A 19,713-nucleotide genomic window follows, 5' to 3' on the forward strand; every position below is an offset into this window, starting at 1 on the left:
AAATTCCTTTGTTCTACAGGTAATCTTGTTGTGTTGGCGTTAGATCTGGAGGCGTTCGACTGCAATATGGGTTACATTTGCCTGTTTTCTAATTTTCTAACAGCAGGTCCCCTTTAGCAGTGTGCTGTGGGGCCTTCTTTTGAATAGGTTTATCAATGCTATGAGTAAATAAAGAAGAGATTCAGAAAACATTGAAACGTATGAATCGTGTAAGGGTCCATGTAGGCATTGAACACAATTTGAATTCGTACACTTTCCATGTAAATGGGGTATAGTCGTTGACACCAAGTGTCGGGGTAACACCCCGACACTTGGTGTCAAAAAATGAACATGAAATTTGATTTGATTTTACTGAACGCCAAGAAAGTTCAATGTATTGCGAGTATGCCTGCGTCACACTTGAATAAGTTAGGTCTAAAAAAAAGCTGTTATCACAGCATTTAGCGGTGCCACCAATACTTGTAGCTGCATTTATAGTTATAAAAAAACTACTCAAATATATGCTATTTTTGTTGGTCGGGTCGCAACACTAGTTAGCTTTGAGTATATGAATAAGAGATAGCCCCATTTGTAATTTTGATAGCAGAAATCGAGGCCTAAAGTTCTTATAGCTCGGCAAAATTTCATAGAGTTGGTAGCACTGCCAGGAGTGGACGATAAATAGCATAACGATGGTGATGATGATGACACATGTCACACTGAATGTGTTCTGTCTGCCTCTTGTGCTGAATCTTACGGTAATAGCTGGTTTGTGGAGTGGCTGTTTTTTTTGTGTTCGCTTGTGTATGTGCATAGTTATGCGGCACACAAGAAAGTGTTGTGTACATGCGATTTTCTCTGTTTTAGTTTCAATCCCTTGCTCAAGTGCGCCAATTCCTAGAGCCGCTGGTTGTTTCTGAGCACTGGTTGATTATTCAGTGTACTTTATAAAGATTCGAAGTGACGCGGTGACTGGCGGCAGCTAGTGGACGGACAAATATGCGGCCAGTGTCCTAAATAATACTGCCGAAACGATGCTATATCCTCTCAGTAGTGAGCCTAGCTGTCACCGCTGGAAAGCAAGATGAAATGACGCCGTCGTTAACACGTTGCGTCTATTGAATCAATTATTTATAGCTGTAAAAGCGTTTATGTTATGAATCATTGGTCATTTGGCTCTCGAAATTGCGCTGTTCTACTTGATTATTAAGTTTCTACCTACACATATCTAGTCTAGTGCCACCTATATGAGGCATCTATACCCGTAAACAACCTGAGCCATTTGACTGTCTTCTTTTAAAATCATATAAAGTTAAAAGTCCAGAGGGAAAGGTATATTAAATTTTGTTTTGGCAGCTCAGTATCTGTATAGCCATTTGGGAATATCTGTTACCGGATGATAATACAATGTTATTGGCTGGAAATAGTAACTGTATTCCTCATGAGATTGGATATAACATTCATAATTGTCTTTTTACTTCCAAACTTGATTTTCCTTTTATCTTAGTGGTTTTCCTCCCTAACACAGGTGTCTCTATATTTGTCATGTTAATAATACATTCTCTCGTGTCACCGTGTCTACTTTTTTTTTTATTTTGTCTCCCTTCTTTGCTTTAACCGCCACCATCTTAGTCATTTCCCGCAGTGGGTAAACACCATAGTTTAATGTCTACGCAAGCAAACAAGTGAATCAAGACAGAATTTAACTCCTTTTTTTCATTCAGAATGAAAAAAAAATTCTTTCGAAAAAGAAAAACAGAAGACCCAGCAGGTGGTTCTATGGCAGCAGAACATTGCGACGCTTTGCATCTCGTTCCAGCTCACTCGGTGGTCCGTTATGCTGCTACATCAGATCGCGTATAATGAAGAGCAACGTAGCTAACGAGCTATAATTAGCCAGAGGGAGCGCCGAAACGTCACAATCTTCTGCTGCCATGTGACCGCCTTCTGCGTCCTGTGGCCCCGACACAGTCACCACCTGAAAAACGAAGCTAGAACTGGTTCGCATAAAAACTATCGCAGTAAATTATTTTCGGGCGCTAACTGTGATGCTTGACAGTGCTTTTTTTTATCGAGTTTTAAGGTCCAAGGACCTTCGTTGAACGCAATAAAATGAAACGAGCAAGAATGTCGTCTCCGCACTTCAAACGCGGACGACTATTCGTCGCGGTGGCAAAACGTATGGCGCGAGATTGTGTGCACTGTGTGCGCGCGTCTCGGCTTAGCACCTGGGCAAGTGCACCACGGTGACGGTGTCCACGCAACCCTGAGGCCCCTGCGGCAGCATGGTGGCCTCGCGTCGGAGTGGGCGGCGTGGCGGCGCCCTGCGTAGGCTAGCCGACAGGAAGTGCATGACCACGCCGGCGCCCTCTGGCGTCACGATGTGTAGGTCGCAGTAAGGCATGATGTCCCGCGTCGCCAGCAGCCAGACCATGAGTGCTCCCGCCGAGCCCTCGCCCGTTTCGTTGGCCCACACGATGAACGGGTTGGCCGTGCACAGTCTGCTGCCCAGATCTGGGCAGGTCAGAGACGCGGCGTAAGGTGTTCCTCTTAACCCTCGTTTTGAACGTAAACTCGTAATTTCGTTCTACTCGGACTCCACGTGTAAGTGGAACAGATTTTCAGAGATACGTTTAGTAGAGCATATGTGTCCCTTGGGCGTCGGCTCTTTCTTCGGTGGAGCTTCTGCCACGGACACTATCGGACAATGTTTGTTTCGTTTTACAAAAGTGCTGTCGCACAAAAATTTGCTCACGTCGTATGGCGGACAATCTTACAGACCACATCGCATCCATGTCCAACCGCGAAATTTCGTTATAGCCTGAATGCGCCCTTTGATAACATTATACAATGATGGTAAACTGCAGTATTTTTAACCTTTGTTTTGTTACAATTTTATTTGATGCTAACTTTCTTTGTTTTGTAGAATTTGCTACCCTGTTCTCAAAGCCTTTCAATGGGCCTGTAAGGTATGGTGAATAAAATAAAAAAATAAGGCTATGTATGGCGACGTTTCTCGAAAGGAAAATTGTAAGCAAGAGTGGTGCGCATTTTTCTTCTGGCTGCGCTCTCTGCGCTTACATACGGCGATCGCAGAGATCGCACGAACGGAGTGAGCAAATTGGTTATGACGTCATGGTGCATCCACGTCGTAGGTGCCGAAACCAAAACTGTTTCTTAGAAAGTGGTATTGCACTACAATTTTGGTAAACGGGATTCGCTTAAACGGCATTTCTGCTTAAACTAAACAGCAGCCTTATGCATTGGTTTAGCATGAAGGCAGTGCAAAAGAAATCATTTCAACGGAAGCAAACTTTTTCAAACTTCGGGTAAACGCAGCCAAGAAATATTAACAAAATTGAAACTCTGCGGCCAATCTCAGCGGCATCGCGACATGCATCTCAGTTTGCGCCGTTCCATTTCGCGTTCTCGTGGGTGTTCTTGCTGACGTTTTCACGAAGGCGGTGTTTCTCGGCTTTGGTTGGTTGCAAGGTTAGTGTGGGTCGATCTACCGTGGTCGTGGCTTGCGGTGGTTTCTGTGTGTTGTCTGTGTGGCTGAGCTGTGAGTTTGCTTTTATAGAGCTTGTGATGGCGCTACAGAAACGATCGCGCAATGTGCTCTCGCTGGAGACCCATATGAAACTTATCGATTACTTCGAGAGTGGTTGCTTCAGTAAAATGACACTTTCTTTGCTATATGAATCTTGTTTTGTTTTAAGCCTGTATTGTGCTTCTACCTCTAATCAGCGGCTGCTTTCAAGTGGAAACTTTGTTAGAAGCTTTGTAATAAGATCAGCTGGTACCTGTTCTCTGCTGTTGGGAATAAAGCTCCTGCTTTTTTCAAAAGAGCATCTCATGTATGCTTGAGCTGAATCTTTCGGTAAACGAAACTCCGGATAAAGGGAACTCGCTTGTCTGGCCACTTGAGGTCCAGGTAACGAGAGTGCACTACATACGAAGTTATTTAACGTGCTTCCATGTTTGATTGTATTTTGCTAATGTTTAGAGGTCTTGGACCTTGCTTTACCGCAGGAAAATAACAGTTCGAAAACTCTTGAGGACAATGAGAGAGGAGACAAGAACCAAAAAGCTCGCGCTGAACTAAACGCTAAATAAACTTTAGAAGCAACCCTTCCGCTGCTTACTTATGCGCCCCCACGCCGCCTCTTCATCGCGAGCGTGCGCACGTCGAGAACATCACTTGAAGTACGTGACAGAAGAAAGAAATTCAATTCATGTGAACGATAAAAAAAAACTAGTCCGACTGATTTAAATTCCCGCAAACCATTCTTATCGTACCTTTGCAGGCGATCAGTTTTGGCTTCTTGGTACATCTTTTCTCATGTTTCGTGCAGAAACTTAGAAAAAGCAACAGACCAACACCGCCGAAACTGAGCGCTTGTGTGTGTCTCGTCCACTGACGTTTTTGAAATTTCTGCACCAAACAGTAGAAAAGCTTTCTGCTTCTATTTCTCTCTCTCTCTCTCTATTGGATTTCGGGTAAACGCTTGACAAACAGGGCAATTCATTTAGTTTAACAAAACGTTTTGATTAATTAATTGTTTGATTGATTGTTTGGCTGATTGGGTTTTGTAAGGCTGCAATACAAGGGTAAAATACAGGGGCTACAATTGACGCCGTGGTGGAGGGTCCAGCTTTAAATCTTTTGAGGCCAAAAATGAATGTAAGATGTAATAGAGAGGAATACTAGAGCATCAAGAAGCCAGTTTTGGTTATTTTCATTTACATCTATAAACCTTATATAAATAAAAAAAAAACTGGACTAGCAGTGGCAGAAGATGAAGGCAGAGCTTCCAATTCTTGAAGTTCGCGTCAGAGCTTCAGTGCAGGTATGTCAGTGTGATGTCACGGATTTTTCTGACGTCAGTGTGACGACATTGTGACGTTACGCAGCTCCTATTTGCGTGGTTATCTGGGTGGTTTTTAGAGGAGTAAGAGTTCATTAGAAACATGCTACGTCGAGTTTTCGGATCCTTCAGAAAGCAATGCTTACATTTACTCAGACGTGATTCATCCGACCAGAGTACACACTCTTAAATATCATGTCGTCACGGGGAATGGGCACTGGGCCCCCAAGGGGCGGCGTTATCGCCCATACTTTGTCCCTGCGTATTTTCTGGCTCAAGAAGCTTCGTATCATGTTGGGAGTGGCCATTTTTCTGTTGCATAAGCATGAATTTCCTGATGCACTTTGTCTTTCCTCTCAATCATCAGTCTTACATAGGCCCAAAGAAACGCACCAGAGTGATTTGTGGGTTCAGCTCCCAAGTGGAACGTGACCAGCGATTGAATATGCGCTCAGTAGCAGAATGTCCTAGCTTCTTAGCAAATGGCGTGTCTAAAACTTCAAACAGAGAGAACAAACGTTATTAAGAAAATACACAACGTCCCTTCTCTGTGGGGCCAATCCACCTCGTTGCCGTGAGCCTATGTGGAGTGTACAGCATTGTTTTATTATTTGATTATGTTAATATGATCTTGTCTTCTCCTTTTTTTCCTGAATCCTGTTTGCAGCTTTGGGATAACCGGTCCTATATACAGAGAGCCACCTTCGCTTTCTTTCTCCCCTAATGAATAAGCAACAACAATACATCGGTAATTGTACCTATTGACACCGTTGCGTTGCCACAGTTAAACGTGGCGCCGTACGTAGGGACAAATTACTCCCAGTGACAACTTTAAAAGGCTTGCTGCCTCTGACCCCAAAAATCTCCTTACGAGGAATGTAGCCGTTGCTGTGCGATTCATACCAACATCAGTTTTCATGAAGCCGAATTAGAGCAGGCAATACGCAAATGTGTCAATCGCGATTGAGAAATCTGATTTCGATCAAGCTCAACTGAAAGCACCCGTGTGACACTTGTATCACTTTGTTTGCTTTCGCGGAAACAGTGCTAGGGGATTCAGGGGAGATCTTTCTTCAAGATCTCCGAGATACCCGCTGGCAGCTCTCTCGCCTCCTCCCAACTCTTCGTCACAAATGAAAAAAAAAGAAAAAAATTCAAGGCCGTTTCTTGAAATTGGTCGGATGTCTTATTCGGCCGTTTGACCTTCACACTGCTTCCCGGTGCCGTAAAAAAAAAAACAGAAAATGAATTAAAGAAAACAGCGAAAAAGTGGCGAGAACGGCATAAGTTTTACCGCCTCTGAATTGGACTTGCCGGAAGGGCAATATATATGCGAGCCAACCGCTCGACCATACGTAAAAACTGGCTCGTCGTCATCCCAAAGCGCAAGGGCCCGATTGAAGGCGAGGACAGTGGGGCCAAGCAAAAAAAAAAAAAACAAAAAAAAAAAAAAAAACAAAGCTGTCATACCGCCCTTTTCCGAAGATCATGGAAAAAAGCGTACCCGGAAGGACAGTAGGCCATCAGAGCACAATCCACTTTTCTCAATGCGCGACTGGAGATGTGCCCGACCCTGTTGCGGAGGAGTCGGGGGAACATTTTGGAAGGTCCTAACCTCTGAGATCAGGAAGCACGCACGTAGCCATCGCGCAGTGCATCATTTCGGAGGCTTAACCTCAGAACTACGTACGTGACATGAGATGACGTTGCTGCTTATGATGATGTTCAGTGAGATCCCCTTTGAATCAAGGCTGCGAAAAACAGGCGCCTAGCCTGCTTGGTGTAAACAGGCTTTACTACATCTATTGGTCTCCAATTTCGGCTATCTCTCTTTGACCTTTTCGGTCTGCTTTAAGATCTCTATCTCTATTCTGCAGTTACCTATGGTTCTAATGTCCATCCGCTTTGAATCCCTGTGCCTCTGGCAGGAGCACGTTTCCTAAGGATCTTGCTGCGCGAACATCTTGGCATTCCATTAGCTGAGTAATTTCCGGAATTCTCCTGCAGCAGACACATTACTAATTCTGTTGCGATTATTTGCTCCGGTATGCGTTTGTCCTCACACAGCCTATTCGGTCCTCAATATAGCAAGACACTGCCCTTTCTATTATTGCACAAATTTTCTCTCCCGATTGGTCTGTCACTGTATATGTAAATCTCTGTGACTTTTCTTGTTTCCACTCTTTGCATCCAACTTGCTGTCTTAATTTCTCTCACTTTCCTTTTGATTCAAGACTCTATTTGTCTATTTACACTTTCAATTACCCTGTACTTGGTCACTAAATTTCTTGAACTCTTCCTCCATTCTGAGTCCGCGCTTTTCAGGTACAGGTATTTGTGAAATTTCGCCGGCCATTTCTTTTCATCTATGTTCCGTAGTCTTTCTTCAAAAATAATCTTGATCTGCGAGTTTCTGACTTCAAAAGAAGCTCGGCCCATGACACCTTGCACTGCCTAATTTGTGGTTTTACCGCGGGCCCCTGAAGATAATCGGCAACCCGGTTAACTTCCAACCACGACTATATTTTCGATTTATATCTACGTTAGCACTGACCCCACCGCGCTTTACCACATTATTTGCACCTCCGCGTCTTTATTGTAAAACCAAAGGGCTCTATGTTACAATATTGATCCATTCCACTTCGCTTTAATTTTTACATAACTTTGGTGGATGCTTGAGTAGGTCTTTTCTTTCTTTATATTATACTCATGTGTTTATATTTGCTTGACTATAGGTATTACTTGCTGCCATTTATTGTCTCTTCAATAAATATCATATTCACGATTTCCTTGTTCCTAAACATAAGGCCTTAATTCGTTGACGCATTGCGACATATATTTGCAAGTCTCTGCAAATCCCTTGAATTGTCCGCTAGTAGCACTATGCCGTCTGCATACATAAGCCCAGGGACCTTCTCCTGCACACTTTGCAAATTACAGGTGTAAGGTAAATCCAAACCTAATTTACTGTTTTCAGCAATTTTCTAAGCCCCTAACAAAAACTGTGAACGACAACGGATCCAGATGGCATCCTTGCTTGAGTCCACGATGAACTTACGCAAATTCTGTGCGTTTACGTCCTTCCTATGCTGTTTTACTCGGTTGTCTCTCGATATATGCCTCACCAGCTCTAAAAAATTAGAGCGCAAGATTTCCGGCACCCTCTATTGGTGGTCGTCCGCTTGGTACTGCTTAATTCACAGTAGGCATCAGAGTTTTAGAAGATCAAATATCTTCAGGATACATAGTTAATCATCAGGCTTTGTTTAATATGTGAGAACGAGGTGTTCGAGAACATCTTAGGCAAATATCAGCTATGGCGTAATGCAATTCCATGTTCCTGGGCTGTTTCATTGCCTCAACGGGTCACGAAGTAACAAATTGGCATGTAACCTGCAGTTTTGTTACGACATAGCTGAAATTTGCCTAATATGTTTTCGAACAACTCGTCCTCACACATCAAATGAAACCTGAATATTACCTACTTTTCGCGGAGAGATCCCAATCACTTGAATGAATCATTACGTGACGCAGCATCGAGTGTACGACTACCAGTAGAGGGCACCAGACGTCCGGGATGCCTCTCGTCCCGCATTCCAGGCCACGATGGAAGCGGTGTTTGAGCCATTCAGGAAACACACAGACGCGCCATTGCTGCTAACGACTGTGCCAGATGCCGCTTCGCCGCTCGATCGACCCTTCTTTCTTGAAGCGTCGGCTTCTCTTTAACTTAGCGGTATCGACGCATGTCTGACGTCTGCAAGTACACGCTTATAATGTCCTCTGTCATGACAAGAGTGCGCACCAAGGGCCTTCGCAATCAGCCGTCGGTGATAGCTGGACTGAGCAGGTAAACGAAATGCTGTCTTGGCAGAGGCCATTAATAATTTAAATAAACGAGCCATTAAACACGAACGATCCAGCACGCAAATGATGCACACTCAACATCGGCGCACCCACACAAATCACGAGGCGAAAGCCCACTTCAAAGTGTTTCTAGTGTTAAATTGGCTGGTGGTCATTTAGCATAAAAAAAGGAAACCAAAATGATTTTCGGCGTCCATACGGACATTTTGCTCGCAGTGGTTGTTGGCAGCAAAGAAACCATATTATGAATGATTGAGTATCGATCGGAGTGCTTTGGCGCGTGTGGGAAGGAGACTAGCGTCATTTCTATTCAGGGACCCCTCACCATGCCCCGTTGAAAAATTTGGCTATATAGAATGGAAGTCGTAAGGCGCCATCAAGGGAATGTTTTACTACAATAATTTTGCAGCGAAGCTGTTAAGAGCTCACTCTTCGATGGTCGCGTCCGGCAATAGAAAAAAATAACTCTCATTGGCCGTATGCTGTATGTGCGAGTGAAAGCGGGCGAGGGAGAGAGAGAAGAAACTTTATTGCAATTGAATATAATGTCTATTGTGTTTTGTGGCTAAAGCGCCCTCAGTTGTGCCCCACGCTGAAGGTGGAGCCCTCCATAGACTCCAACGTCGTGACCATGAGCAACCGTCGTGCATAGGTAGCAGCTAGCACCGCCTCGGCACGGTAACGACCACTAATACAACGCCATTGCACGTAACTGAATCGCCCGAGTCAAATCAGCCGTCGCGCGTCGATCAGCCTCCGCGATCAACTCAGAAACATTTTCAGGCTAATTGGGAGGCCACGCTGCTGTGCTGAGTACGGTGAACGCCACCTAGGTGGCGTTGGAACGGGAGGGACGTGGGGAACCGAAGCGTTCACTGTCGGTGCGCGTTAGGCAAAGCCAGACCGCCCCGATATGCAAGAGCGCGGGTAGGGTGTTAGATATATAGGCGGTCTGTGTACCTCTGCAAATCCGTTTGTGGCGCAATGGGTTGCTTGATGTGCGATGTGGAAGTGAAAAAGCGGGCCCCTTTGCGGGAGAGAGAAGAGAGAGAAGAGAAACTTTATTAAAAAGGACCCGTGATCAGATGTGCCTCGAAGGTGGAGCCCTTAGGCCGGTTGCCCCATAGTGTAGCAGCCACCGACTCGGCACGGGTCTCGACCAGCCATGGCTGGCCCAGTCGCCGTCGCGTCGACAGCCGCTCTCCCAGGAGGTGAGGGTGGGGTTTGGAAACGGGAGGGACGTGGGGAATGTCTTGGCAAAGCCAGACCATATGCAGTAGGGTGGGGCGGTCAACCGCAGTGCGGGCATTGAGCTGGACCAACGGGAGGGGTAGAGGTAGGAATAGAACAGGGGCGTCGGGAAAGTATTCGTCTGTAGTTGTCGCCAACAGACAGCCTGTCGGCGAGTAAGGGAAGGATGAGGTGGGGGGTAGTGTTGCCGAGTTGGTCGTATCTCAGCAAGTTGGGATGCGTACGAGAAAGGTTGCGGTCGGATGATGGCAGAGCGATCCCCAGCGGCTCGGTGTGAGAGTTCTCGGGCCAGCGCATGAGCGCGCTCATTACCGGGGATCGCTGCGTGCCCAGGCACCCAGACCAACCGAAAAGTATGCGAGGTGGATGATATGAAGGACTCCAGTATGGACGTGGTAGTAGGATGTAAAGTGTTGAAAAGAAAACGCCGACAAGCTGCCTGGGAGTCTGTGAGAATATGATTTGGGGTAGAAGGAGGGAGAGAAGAGGTGGAAAGGATTGCCCTGGCAATCGCGCGTTCTTCCAGGAAGGATACGTCGGTTATTGTACGTTACGAGGCTGCGAATACGGTCACGAGATCAGAGTCCACTACTACCGTGACTCCCCCGCGTTCATCCGCTGGGCTGGCGTCAGTGAAGAGCACGCGAACAGCGCTGCAGCCCACGGGATATTCGCGCCGCAAGTAACGCGACCGATGATCCCGGCGGGCAGTATGGCGAGTAGGGTGCATATGGCGGGGAATAGGAGATACCGTGAGCTTGACACGCGCTGCTGGGGAAAGGCCCGTCGATGTAAGGACACTAGTGCTGGGTGGATAACCAAGTGAACTAAGAAGATTCCGTCCCCGAGGTGTAGATCTCAAGCGCGTCAGCTGGGCGGCCTGGTGGGCTTCTATAAGGTCCTCTAAAGTGTTAGTCACCCCAAGTCGCTCCAGGTTAAGGGTAGCCATGTGTATAGGAAGGCCAAGTGCAAGTTTCTGCGCTTTCCGTAGTAGGGTAGACATACGTGCGCGTTCAGGGCAAGTTAGGTTGTGATAATGTAGGTGGTATAGTAGGCGTGAGTGTATCAAGTCCTGTACAAGGTGTAAGACATCAGCCTCGTTGAAGCCTTGTCGGCGGTTAGACACACGCAGAAACATATGCATGATTTGGTTACATTGGGTGGTAAGTTGGCGAAGGGTATGTGTTGCGTTGGCGTTGGCTTGTAAAGTGAAACCAAGCACCTTTATGGACGATTTACGTGGAACAGGTTTCGCATGTAATGCGATGTTAAGAGAAGTCTTTTATCATGGTCGTCATTCCTGCAAACTGGCACAACTTCGAAGAGTATTTAGGTAGTGACCACTCAATCATTGCTACCCGAATTAATACAAAAGACTTCGTGGGGGAGACACGCCGGATCCGACTAACAGACTGGCCTGCCTTCCGCGCAGCCTCTGGCACCATGTCCGCAACCGACACGCTTACCGATTGGGTGCAGACAGTGCGAACCCGGCTAGATGTTCACACGCGCACCCTCACCACAACGCCTGATGCACCGGGCGAGGGACGCGCGCGTTCACGGGGAGCGAACGCACGGCGGAGAGCAAACGCGACTTCCCAGTGGATGGGGATCGGCCGCTGCAGCCTGCACCATTCCGGCTAGGGTGGTCAACAGACAATATCGGATTCCCTTCGCCGCGAGCTCCACCGCGGCAGAACTAGCGGGGCTTCACCTAGCCGCCGATGTCCTGGCTGAGAACCCTCCTGGCAACTGGTGGGAGTGCTCTGCGACTCGAAGCCAGCGCTCCAGAGCCCCATCAACCACCGCCGATCAGGGCTTACGGGGGCCTTGCTCAGTTCAAAGTTCTCTGCATTGGCTGCCTGAAAGTTGTCTGCATTGCAGCGAGATGTAGCAAGAAGGTGAATTCGCTCGCTGCTGTTGCCGAGCATTCTCACTCCAGCGTTTTGACAGCGAGTGTGCGCGGTCATCGAGTGAGATGTGTTCATGTTTACCTGTGCGCGCGTGACACCATGCTTGTTAATTTAGTTAGTAGGCGAATTTTTACAAATTTATAAGGCCGATACAACTACTATCCCTATTTCGCATAGCTGTGTACTAATTTGCTTTCGCAATCGATGCTTCGCCTTTCGGCCGAAACTGCGTCTTTATTTATTTCTCGTGCTTGCTTGCTGCTCGTCGCACTTCCAGTGGCGGCACTGCGAGTTATGCTTTGGACGATTTACCGATGTCACGTGCCATAATCGGTATATGTTCCAGGCGGTGGGTATTAAGTAGATGCATTCGTGCTCGTGACCTTAACTCTGGCTGGAAGCGGGGTCCCCGCGAAACAAATGGACGCGTGGGCTTTCCTATGAAACTAGACCTGTTTTCGCGCGGTGCATTCGCTTGGTATAAATTTGCAGACAAGATTGCCACCACATGATGCGAGCGCCGCGCTTGTCTGTTTGCAAAGCCCATACTTGTTGAGGGGCCGTTTAATGATATTTGTAGTTTACTGAATCGTGTGTAACCGCGCATTAAGCATACGCTAACAGGTGGCTGAAGTGAATCCGGAGTACCCCACTACGGCGTGCTTCATAACCAGATCGTTGTTTTGGCACGTAAAACCCCAGAGTTTAAGTTTACGGAATAATAAATGATTTCAAATATGCCGAGAAGGCAGGTTTCGTTCCATTGCCAATATTTTGACGTCATCACGGTTAAGCAATTGTCCTTTACTTATAGCACGTTCGGCGATTCTAGAACGCGCCATTTTTTGACGTCTTTCTGTTTCCAGCGGTGCATCTTTAAGATAAAACAGAACAGCAAATGAAAAGTAACAAACAATTTGGAAAAGTAACGGACGCGTGAAGTGGAGTGTAATGCTTCGGTTCTGCCTGCTGGCAAGTTGTATTTTATTTCCCTTTATCCTAACTTTTTCCTTTATTGTGAACAAGAAACTTATCGCAAATGTAACGCTGATTCACATTAAAGCGCACAACCTGTGGAAATTGAAACGCGAACATCACTATTGCAACGGAATGCCAACTACGCTCAATTACATGACAGGCCGACATGTTATCGTCCTATACAGCTGGTACGAAAGCATGGAATAGTCCTAAATGTACGTTGTGGGGTCTGCTTTTCGCCATTGCTACATTTGCAGGTGAATCGGTAAGCGCAACAACCTACTCGATGCTTTTGTGCCATTTTCGCGTTTTAATTTACACTGATAATGCATCTGAATAAAAACAAAGTTTCCTAATTTTGCATTGGCCTGTTTGGATTAATCGTCTGTTCACTTCACATGGTTGTACATATGTCTGTGCAGGAAAGAATAATAAGAATCAGTCATTTATTTATCATGCCCATGAGCAACCATGAGGTCTATGTGCTGGCACACGTGTACATAGAAAAAGAAATAAAGCACGGGAATATCAGTAAAAAAATAACAATGAATAAAGAACATAAATCATGAAAAGAAAAGTGTACATACATGTAAGCGTTGGCGCAAAATGCATGCATAAGAAAAATGAGGATAAGGGAAGTTAAACAATATGTGAAACTAAGAGACAACAACGCAAAGCTCAGAACAGAATAATGACGGCGAGTTGTGAAGAATATCACGGTCATGAAAGTGGGCGTTCTAGAGACTCTGTATTCTGTGGACGGTTGAGTGTTGGTGGTGACAGGCAGCAACATGGAAAGGTCTGTGTTCTCTGGTGATCTTACGCGGAATACGAAACTTGATACAACTGAGGAGTTCGGGGCACATCAGGATACCGCGAAGGAGATTGAAAAGAAACAGAAGGTCAGCACGATTACGTCGGCAGCGGAGTAAGGGCAACGACAATAACCCGACAGTGCTAGAGCAAGGTCCATCGTCCGTGCTAGCAAAGCGGTGATGATATATACTTGGAAACGTTTTCTGGACCCGATCTATAATGTCACTGTTTGATCTAGAGATGCCGTTCCAGACGACCGACGCGTATTCGAGTTGAGGAAGACAGATTGTTGTGTACATCTTGCGGAACGGTGTAGAATTAAATTCTCTCGATAGTCTGCAAACAGAACCAAGAGTGCGCATACCGCGCATTGCAGCGTTTAGTATTAGCTGAAAAGTGTAAGGTTGTATCAAAAAGTACACCGAGATCATTGATCTCGCGGACCCTACACAATGGTACAGAATCTACCGAATAAGAAAAAGAAATGCTTGCTGTTTTGCCGGTGAAAGTCATGACTTAGGTCTTAACAGCAGCAAGGTTATGTTATTATCTGCGCACCATTTAGAAAACGAAAGCAGGTCAGACTGCAGGATGCGACAGTCACCAAAAATGTGAATTGCCTTAAAAATCTAGATGTCATCGGCATATAGAAGGAATGAAGAGTGCCGAATGGCAGAAAAAAGCGTCATTAATAAAAATTTAAGAAGGAGAGGTCCCCTGAGTGACGCCGCTATATAGTGGCCACGTAAGAAGTCGTTTGGCCAATGACGTTAACATAACATGATCTATCAATAAGATAACTCCGCTAAAGATTTACAATTGACGATTCAACACCAAATATGTAAGCTTGATCAGAAGCAGTGAGTGGCTGACTACATCAAAAGCTTTGCTGAGGTCACAATAAATGGTGTCGACCTTTGGGGTACCGGCGAGGAAATCTGGCCCATGAAACTTGTGAGATTTGTGATAGTGGAGCGGCTGGTGAGGAATCCATGCTGATTCGAGATCAATGCGTTCTTCACATAAAAGACAATATGTTGTGAAGAGCAAGCCTAAAAATCTTAGACGTGGCGCAGAGAAGAGAAATTGGGCGATAATTCGAGACTTCGGTATTACTTCCAGACGTAACCGCAGGAAAAACATAAGCAGTTTTCCACATGCGAGGGAAAGTGGAAGTATTCAGAAAGTTATTAAATATAGAGGTCAATACGGGGGCAATTACACTGCCGTAAGCTTTTAAAATTGCGGAGCGGATGCCATCAGGGCCGCAGGATAGGGAAGGCTTCAAGCGCTTAAGGCATTCGCTGATCAGCTTTTCATCAAACAACACAGGACTAGATGCAGGAGCCGTTGTGTGCTGCTGACTGACACCAGCGTTGAAAGCTGAAGGTTTATATGAGGAAGAGAAACGGGCAGCGAAACAATCTGCGACTGCTTGGACTTCTACTCCACTAGAGTCGAGCAGGCTAAAAGACTATCCGCAATTACTAGAGCGCTTGCGGATATACTTCCAGAATTCCGCCGGCCGGTCGGAGGCGCTCTTCTCCAAGAATGCAATATATGAGTCATGATCCCGCTTATAGAAGCGTTTGCAGAGAGTTCGAAAAAAAAGCGGAATTCCTCTCTCCACTTTATATTAAGCACATGACTTTTGGATTTACGGTGCGTGCTATCTTTATACTTTAGGCCAGTGATAAGTTCAGATGAGAACCAGTGGGGGTATTTAGAGTGTTTAGGACTATACTGAGGCATGTATTTGCGCATACTGCTCAAAACAAGCTTAGTAAACTAATCTATTTGGTCATCGACATTGGTTTTATCTGTGACCAGTGACCAGTCGGTGGCGGACAAGAAATCGTACAAGCCAACATAATAACCCCGCTTGAAAGCAAAGCGAGAATATTCATTATTGCCAGTGGAGGAGCTCTGCCTCAAGGCTGACACAGAGGCGGTTATCTTAATTGAGGGTTGAAACTTATCGGGACGGACAAGGGAAATTTCAGAACGGGAGACATCTATAACCCGAACAATCGAGAGGCAAAGGTCTAAAACATTGCCACAGGAATTGGCGATCAAGTTGTGCTGCTGACGAGAACAGAAGGACAGAAAGCATAACAGGCTGCATTTGTTCTCTATGTAATGATTATAATGAGAATGTGTAAGCGTTTTCCAATCAATTGCTGGTGTGTTAAAATCACCAAAAAGGGTTACTCTGTGCTTGCTATGGGAGGATAACACATTTTCAAAAGAAGAGATGACCTCGTGAAACAAGACAAACGGAATTATTTGGTGGTACAAAGAAAGTTCCGATTCACAATTTTCCTCAGCGCAATAAGCGGACTTCAAGCCAAATCGATTCCTGAACACTTTCTATGCCGTTGCGTCTTACACATCTCGGTGAACTGTCAACAGCAATAAGTACGCGATCACTGAAGGCCCTGTCACTGCGGAAGACGTTGCAAGGTGGTGGAAAAAAATCTGAAGAGGAAATTTCGCTGCAGAGTCCAGTTTTGGAAATAACCAAAATAGGAAAAGACCACGAAATGACATAGGCGAAAAATTCACGTGCGAAGTCCACAAAAGTTTTGGTGGAAAATGTCCAGATTGCACGCCACTTTGATCTTTTGGGGTTTTCTCGGAAGCATGACGCATGCCGTCGTGTAGCACCCCACGGGACGGCTTAAACAGGCATCCCATTGGCCACATCGACGGGTCGTTCATGCGCTTGAATGCTTCATCATCGACGGCTTCATCAACGCAGACGAGAAACAAGGCATATGAATCTTGCCTCGTCTTGAGGCGTTTGCAAGGAGTCGGCGGTGCTCCGACGTTTGAGAGGTGCGCAGTCAAATCAGCAGACGTGGCATTATAAGAGAGCCTGGACACAGAAATGGATTTGGGTCGCGGGCCGCGTTTCGCCACAGATATTCCCTTGCCCTACCCCGCTCCAAAACAGGCAGGCCGACGATCACTCCGTGTTGTCTTGGAGAGCGGGTCAATGGCGGCAGTCCTCGGCGAATCAGTCCAGACGGTTGCAGCATAGGTTTTCTTGGAGGGGTGGAGCGGCAGCACAGCCGGAGAAATGGGCGCAGACGGCTTGCCAAGCGCATCACGCAGGGAACGCACCTCGACCCGTAGCGCACCTATATATAACCTCAGCCTGCTCAGCGGATGCCACCGCGTTTTCCCTGCGCAGACGCTCGTTGTCATTCCGCAGCCGCGCCACCTCATCGTTCAGGCAGGATATTCCCTCGAGGCTCGAGCGCCTGAAGGAGAAAGCCACGGAGAGCAGCCAAGTCACCGACCGCCTCAAAACCGGTCCCGACGAGAGCGAGGCCCAGTGGAGGGGTCGCCGATGGGGAAGCAGCGGCCGTGTTGGCATCGCTAAGCCTAGTCGCTGGAATGTCGGCGTGGTCGGCGTTCTGACACAGGCTTACACGTGAAAGCTTTCTCACCAGACTTCAGAAGCTCAAGGTCCTCCTCATCGGGGCCACGCAATACACTTCTCGTGTGCACGTTTTTCGCAGGAAATACAGCTATGAAAGTGCTGTTTCCCGTAAAAAGCCTGGGAGCGCAGAATACAAACGTCCGTACTAGGCGCCATCTTGCGAAGCAGATAATAATGATGATAATATTATTATTAATAATAGTTTATATTACACATCCAAAAGCAATACAAAGAAACGGGTCGGTCTACGGACAGGCCCGTTTCCAATGATGATGATGATGATGATGATGATGAAAAGGTGCAGTTTATCCCGAATGGCGAAGCATCGATTGCGATAGCAAGTTAGTGGTCAGCTATAATAAATAAGGATAGTACCTTTATCAGCCATATTAACTTGGAAATGTTCGCTTACTAACTAAATTAGCAAGCATGGTGTCACGCGCGCAGAAGCAAGCATGAACACATCTCTATCGATCGCGGAAAACTCGCCGTAAAAAACGCTGGAGTGAGGAAGCGCTGTTGCAGCAGCGAGTGAATTGACCACGCTGCGTCTCGCATCAACGCGAACTAAGCCGCGAAAACACAGCGCGCGGCGAACTCTGTCCCCGTCGCAGATGACTTTCAAGATGCAGTGGCCCGGGCCGGCGTGTGCGCGCGCCCGGGCAGTCCGGAGTGCAACGGAACCTCACGGCGACGCCAACGGAAGAAAGACACGTGGAGTCTCCGCACAATTGCTATCGCAATAATAAATAAATAAATAAATAGAGTTTATTAAAGTGCCAAGGAACTGAGTAACTATGGAACCAGGAACTATGATGTCGACCGGTCGATGGTCTTGGTGCTGGTGCACTCGGTAAAACAATGCACAAGAAAAACAGTGCACACACGCACGCACGCACGCACGCACGCACGCACACGCACACGCACACACACAATCAGCAGCCCCTCCCCTGTCGAGGAAATGGGGGTAAGCTAAGCTTGTCGTGTGTTTCTTCTCAGTACAATTCTCCTCCGAACAAATTGCACTGACGAGTACCACGTTGTACTCGAACCACAACCGGTCACACGCACTGCAGCTGGCTCCGAAGTTCCGGTTGAGAAAATCGCGTTGAAACATGGCCGTCGCACCGGGGAAGTCGGTGCTAGCTTTGTCGAGGCGTGCACCACCGTTGTCGGGTTCCTGGAGGGCTAGACAACGCTGACGTTTTGGCCTCAGCATCACGTTCCCGCAACTCAGGGTCGGCGGCTCTTCGCTGACGTTGGGCCTGAACATCGCGCGCTCCCTCAACTCGGCGTCCGCGGCTCTTCGCTGACGTTTCCCCTGGCTTCGGAAGCCCTCACGCTAGAGACATCACGCCGATGACGAGCCCTTTCCCGAGCACGTTCGCGGCGCCTTGAAAGGGCTCGTCGCGGCCTGCCCAACTTAATTTCTTCATCAATGTCAATAACGGCTACCTTCATTGGCTCTGTATTAGGCACCGCTGTCTCCTGGTTTTCACGTTACGCCTATCGTGTTTCTTTCTTCGTCCCACAGCTCGGTACCCAGCCATTCTTGTTAAATGAAAGTGAAAGTTTTTGGAAAGTGAAAGTTCATTTTCTTTTCAACGGAAAGAGGGCGCCAAGACAAAAGGCAAGAGCCTGACAAGGTCCTGGTCACCCGTGGAACAGTGGCATTGTGCACAAGCACTTCACAACAAATTCGCAATGAATTTCTCAAGTCTTGCAAAAAGCATTCCGCAGTAAGAGCATGCATGAAATTTGTACAAGAATAACTAAATCACATACACAACTTATCGTATGAGTGGTATAAAGATACATAATTTTTTACAAACACAAAAATGTCAGTCTTAAAACACAGAAAGAATATCACAAAGCTGCCAACAAGTGTGTAAGAGAAAAACATCCCAAAGGTAAAAAATAAATACAAAATCTATCGACAAAATAAATATCTCATTCCGTTTGTTCCAATAGGCGTTCTTTAATTATAGATTTAAAAAGTTTTTGTGGAAGGTAATATTCAGTGTCAAAGGGAAATTGATTTCGTTGTTGAGGAATATATGCCGCAATAAATTAGAATGGTGTCGGCACACCAGATTATGCCATCACAAGAAAAGAAGAAAAATAAAGAAAACCCTAGGAAACCTTCATTTCTCCACCGGTATGAGCGTCCCTTTTATTTTTTTTTATCTGAGCGGGAATCATTTTTATTGTTTTTTTTTAGTTTCGACTCCACGTGTTTGTCAATCCAATTATAAAATTTTCCGCCGGCTTACGTCGGCTGCGTTTGAATTTTGCCCATTACGGCACCGTCGAAATTGCCGTTTTTCTTACCTTTTGTCTGGAGAACGTTGAGCGCCACTTGGTTTAACATATTAAACTTGCGGATTTGAAATGAGTTGACAGATAAGACAAAAAGGTGCAGCAACGGCACCCGCTGACCAGACTTACGGAGACGCGCTTTCTGTAGATACGTTTTCTCGGTTATTATAATTTCCAGCGAGAGCCTTTCTTCAGCCCGACGCCACAATTTTACGCGCAATTCTCGCCAGAGGACGCTAGCACAATAGCAGCCAATTATCCGGCCCGATCAAGC

At 46.5% G+C, this 19,713-nt stretch overlaps 1 protein-coding gene across 1 annotated transcript in view; it reads right to left on the minus strand.

Annotated features, from left to right (window-relative positions):
• Window positions 1-2,200: 2,200 nt before the first annotated feature.
• LOC125939900 (uncharacterized) overlaps window positions 2,201-19,713 on the minus strand; it is a 38,019-nt gene continuing 20,506 nt past the window's right edge. Inside the window, exon 2 of the mRNA XM_049655423.1 lies at window positions 2,201-2,493. Coding sequence (XP_049511380.1) covers window positions 2,201-2,493 — 293 coding nt within the window. The remainder of the gene's footprint in view (window positions 2,494-19,713) is intronic.

This window comes from Dermacentor silvarum, chromosome 9 (genome assembly GCF_013339745.2).
Source record: "Dermacentor silvarum isolate Dsil-2018 chromosome 9, BIME_Dsil_1.4, whole genome shotgun sequence".
NCBI lineage: Eukaryota > Metazoa > Arthropoda > Arachnida > Ixodida > Ixodidae > Dermacentor > Dermacentor silvarum.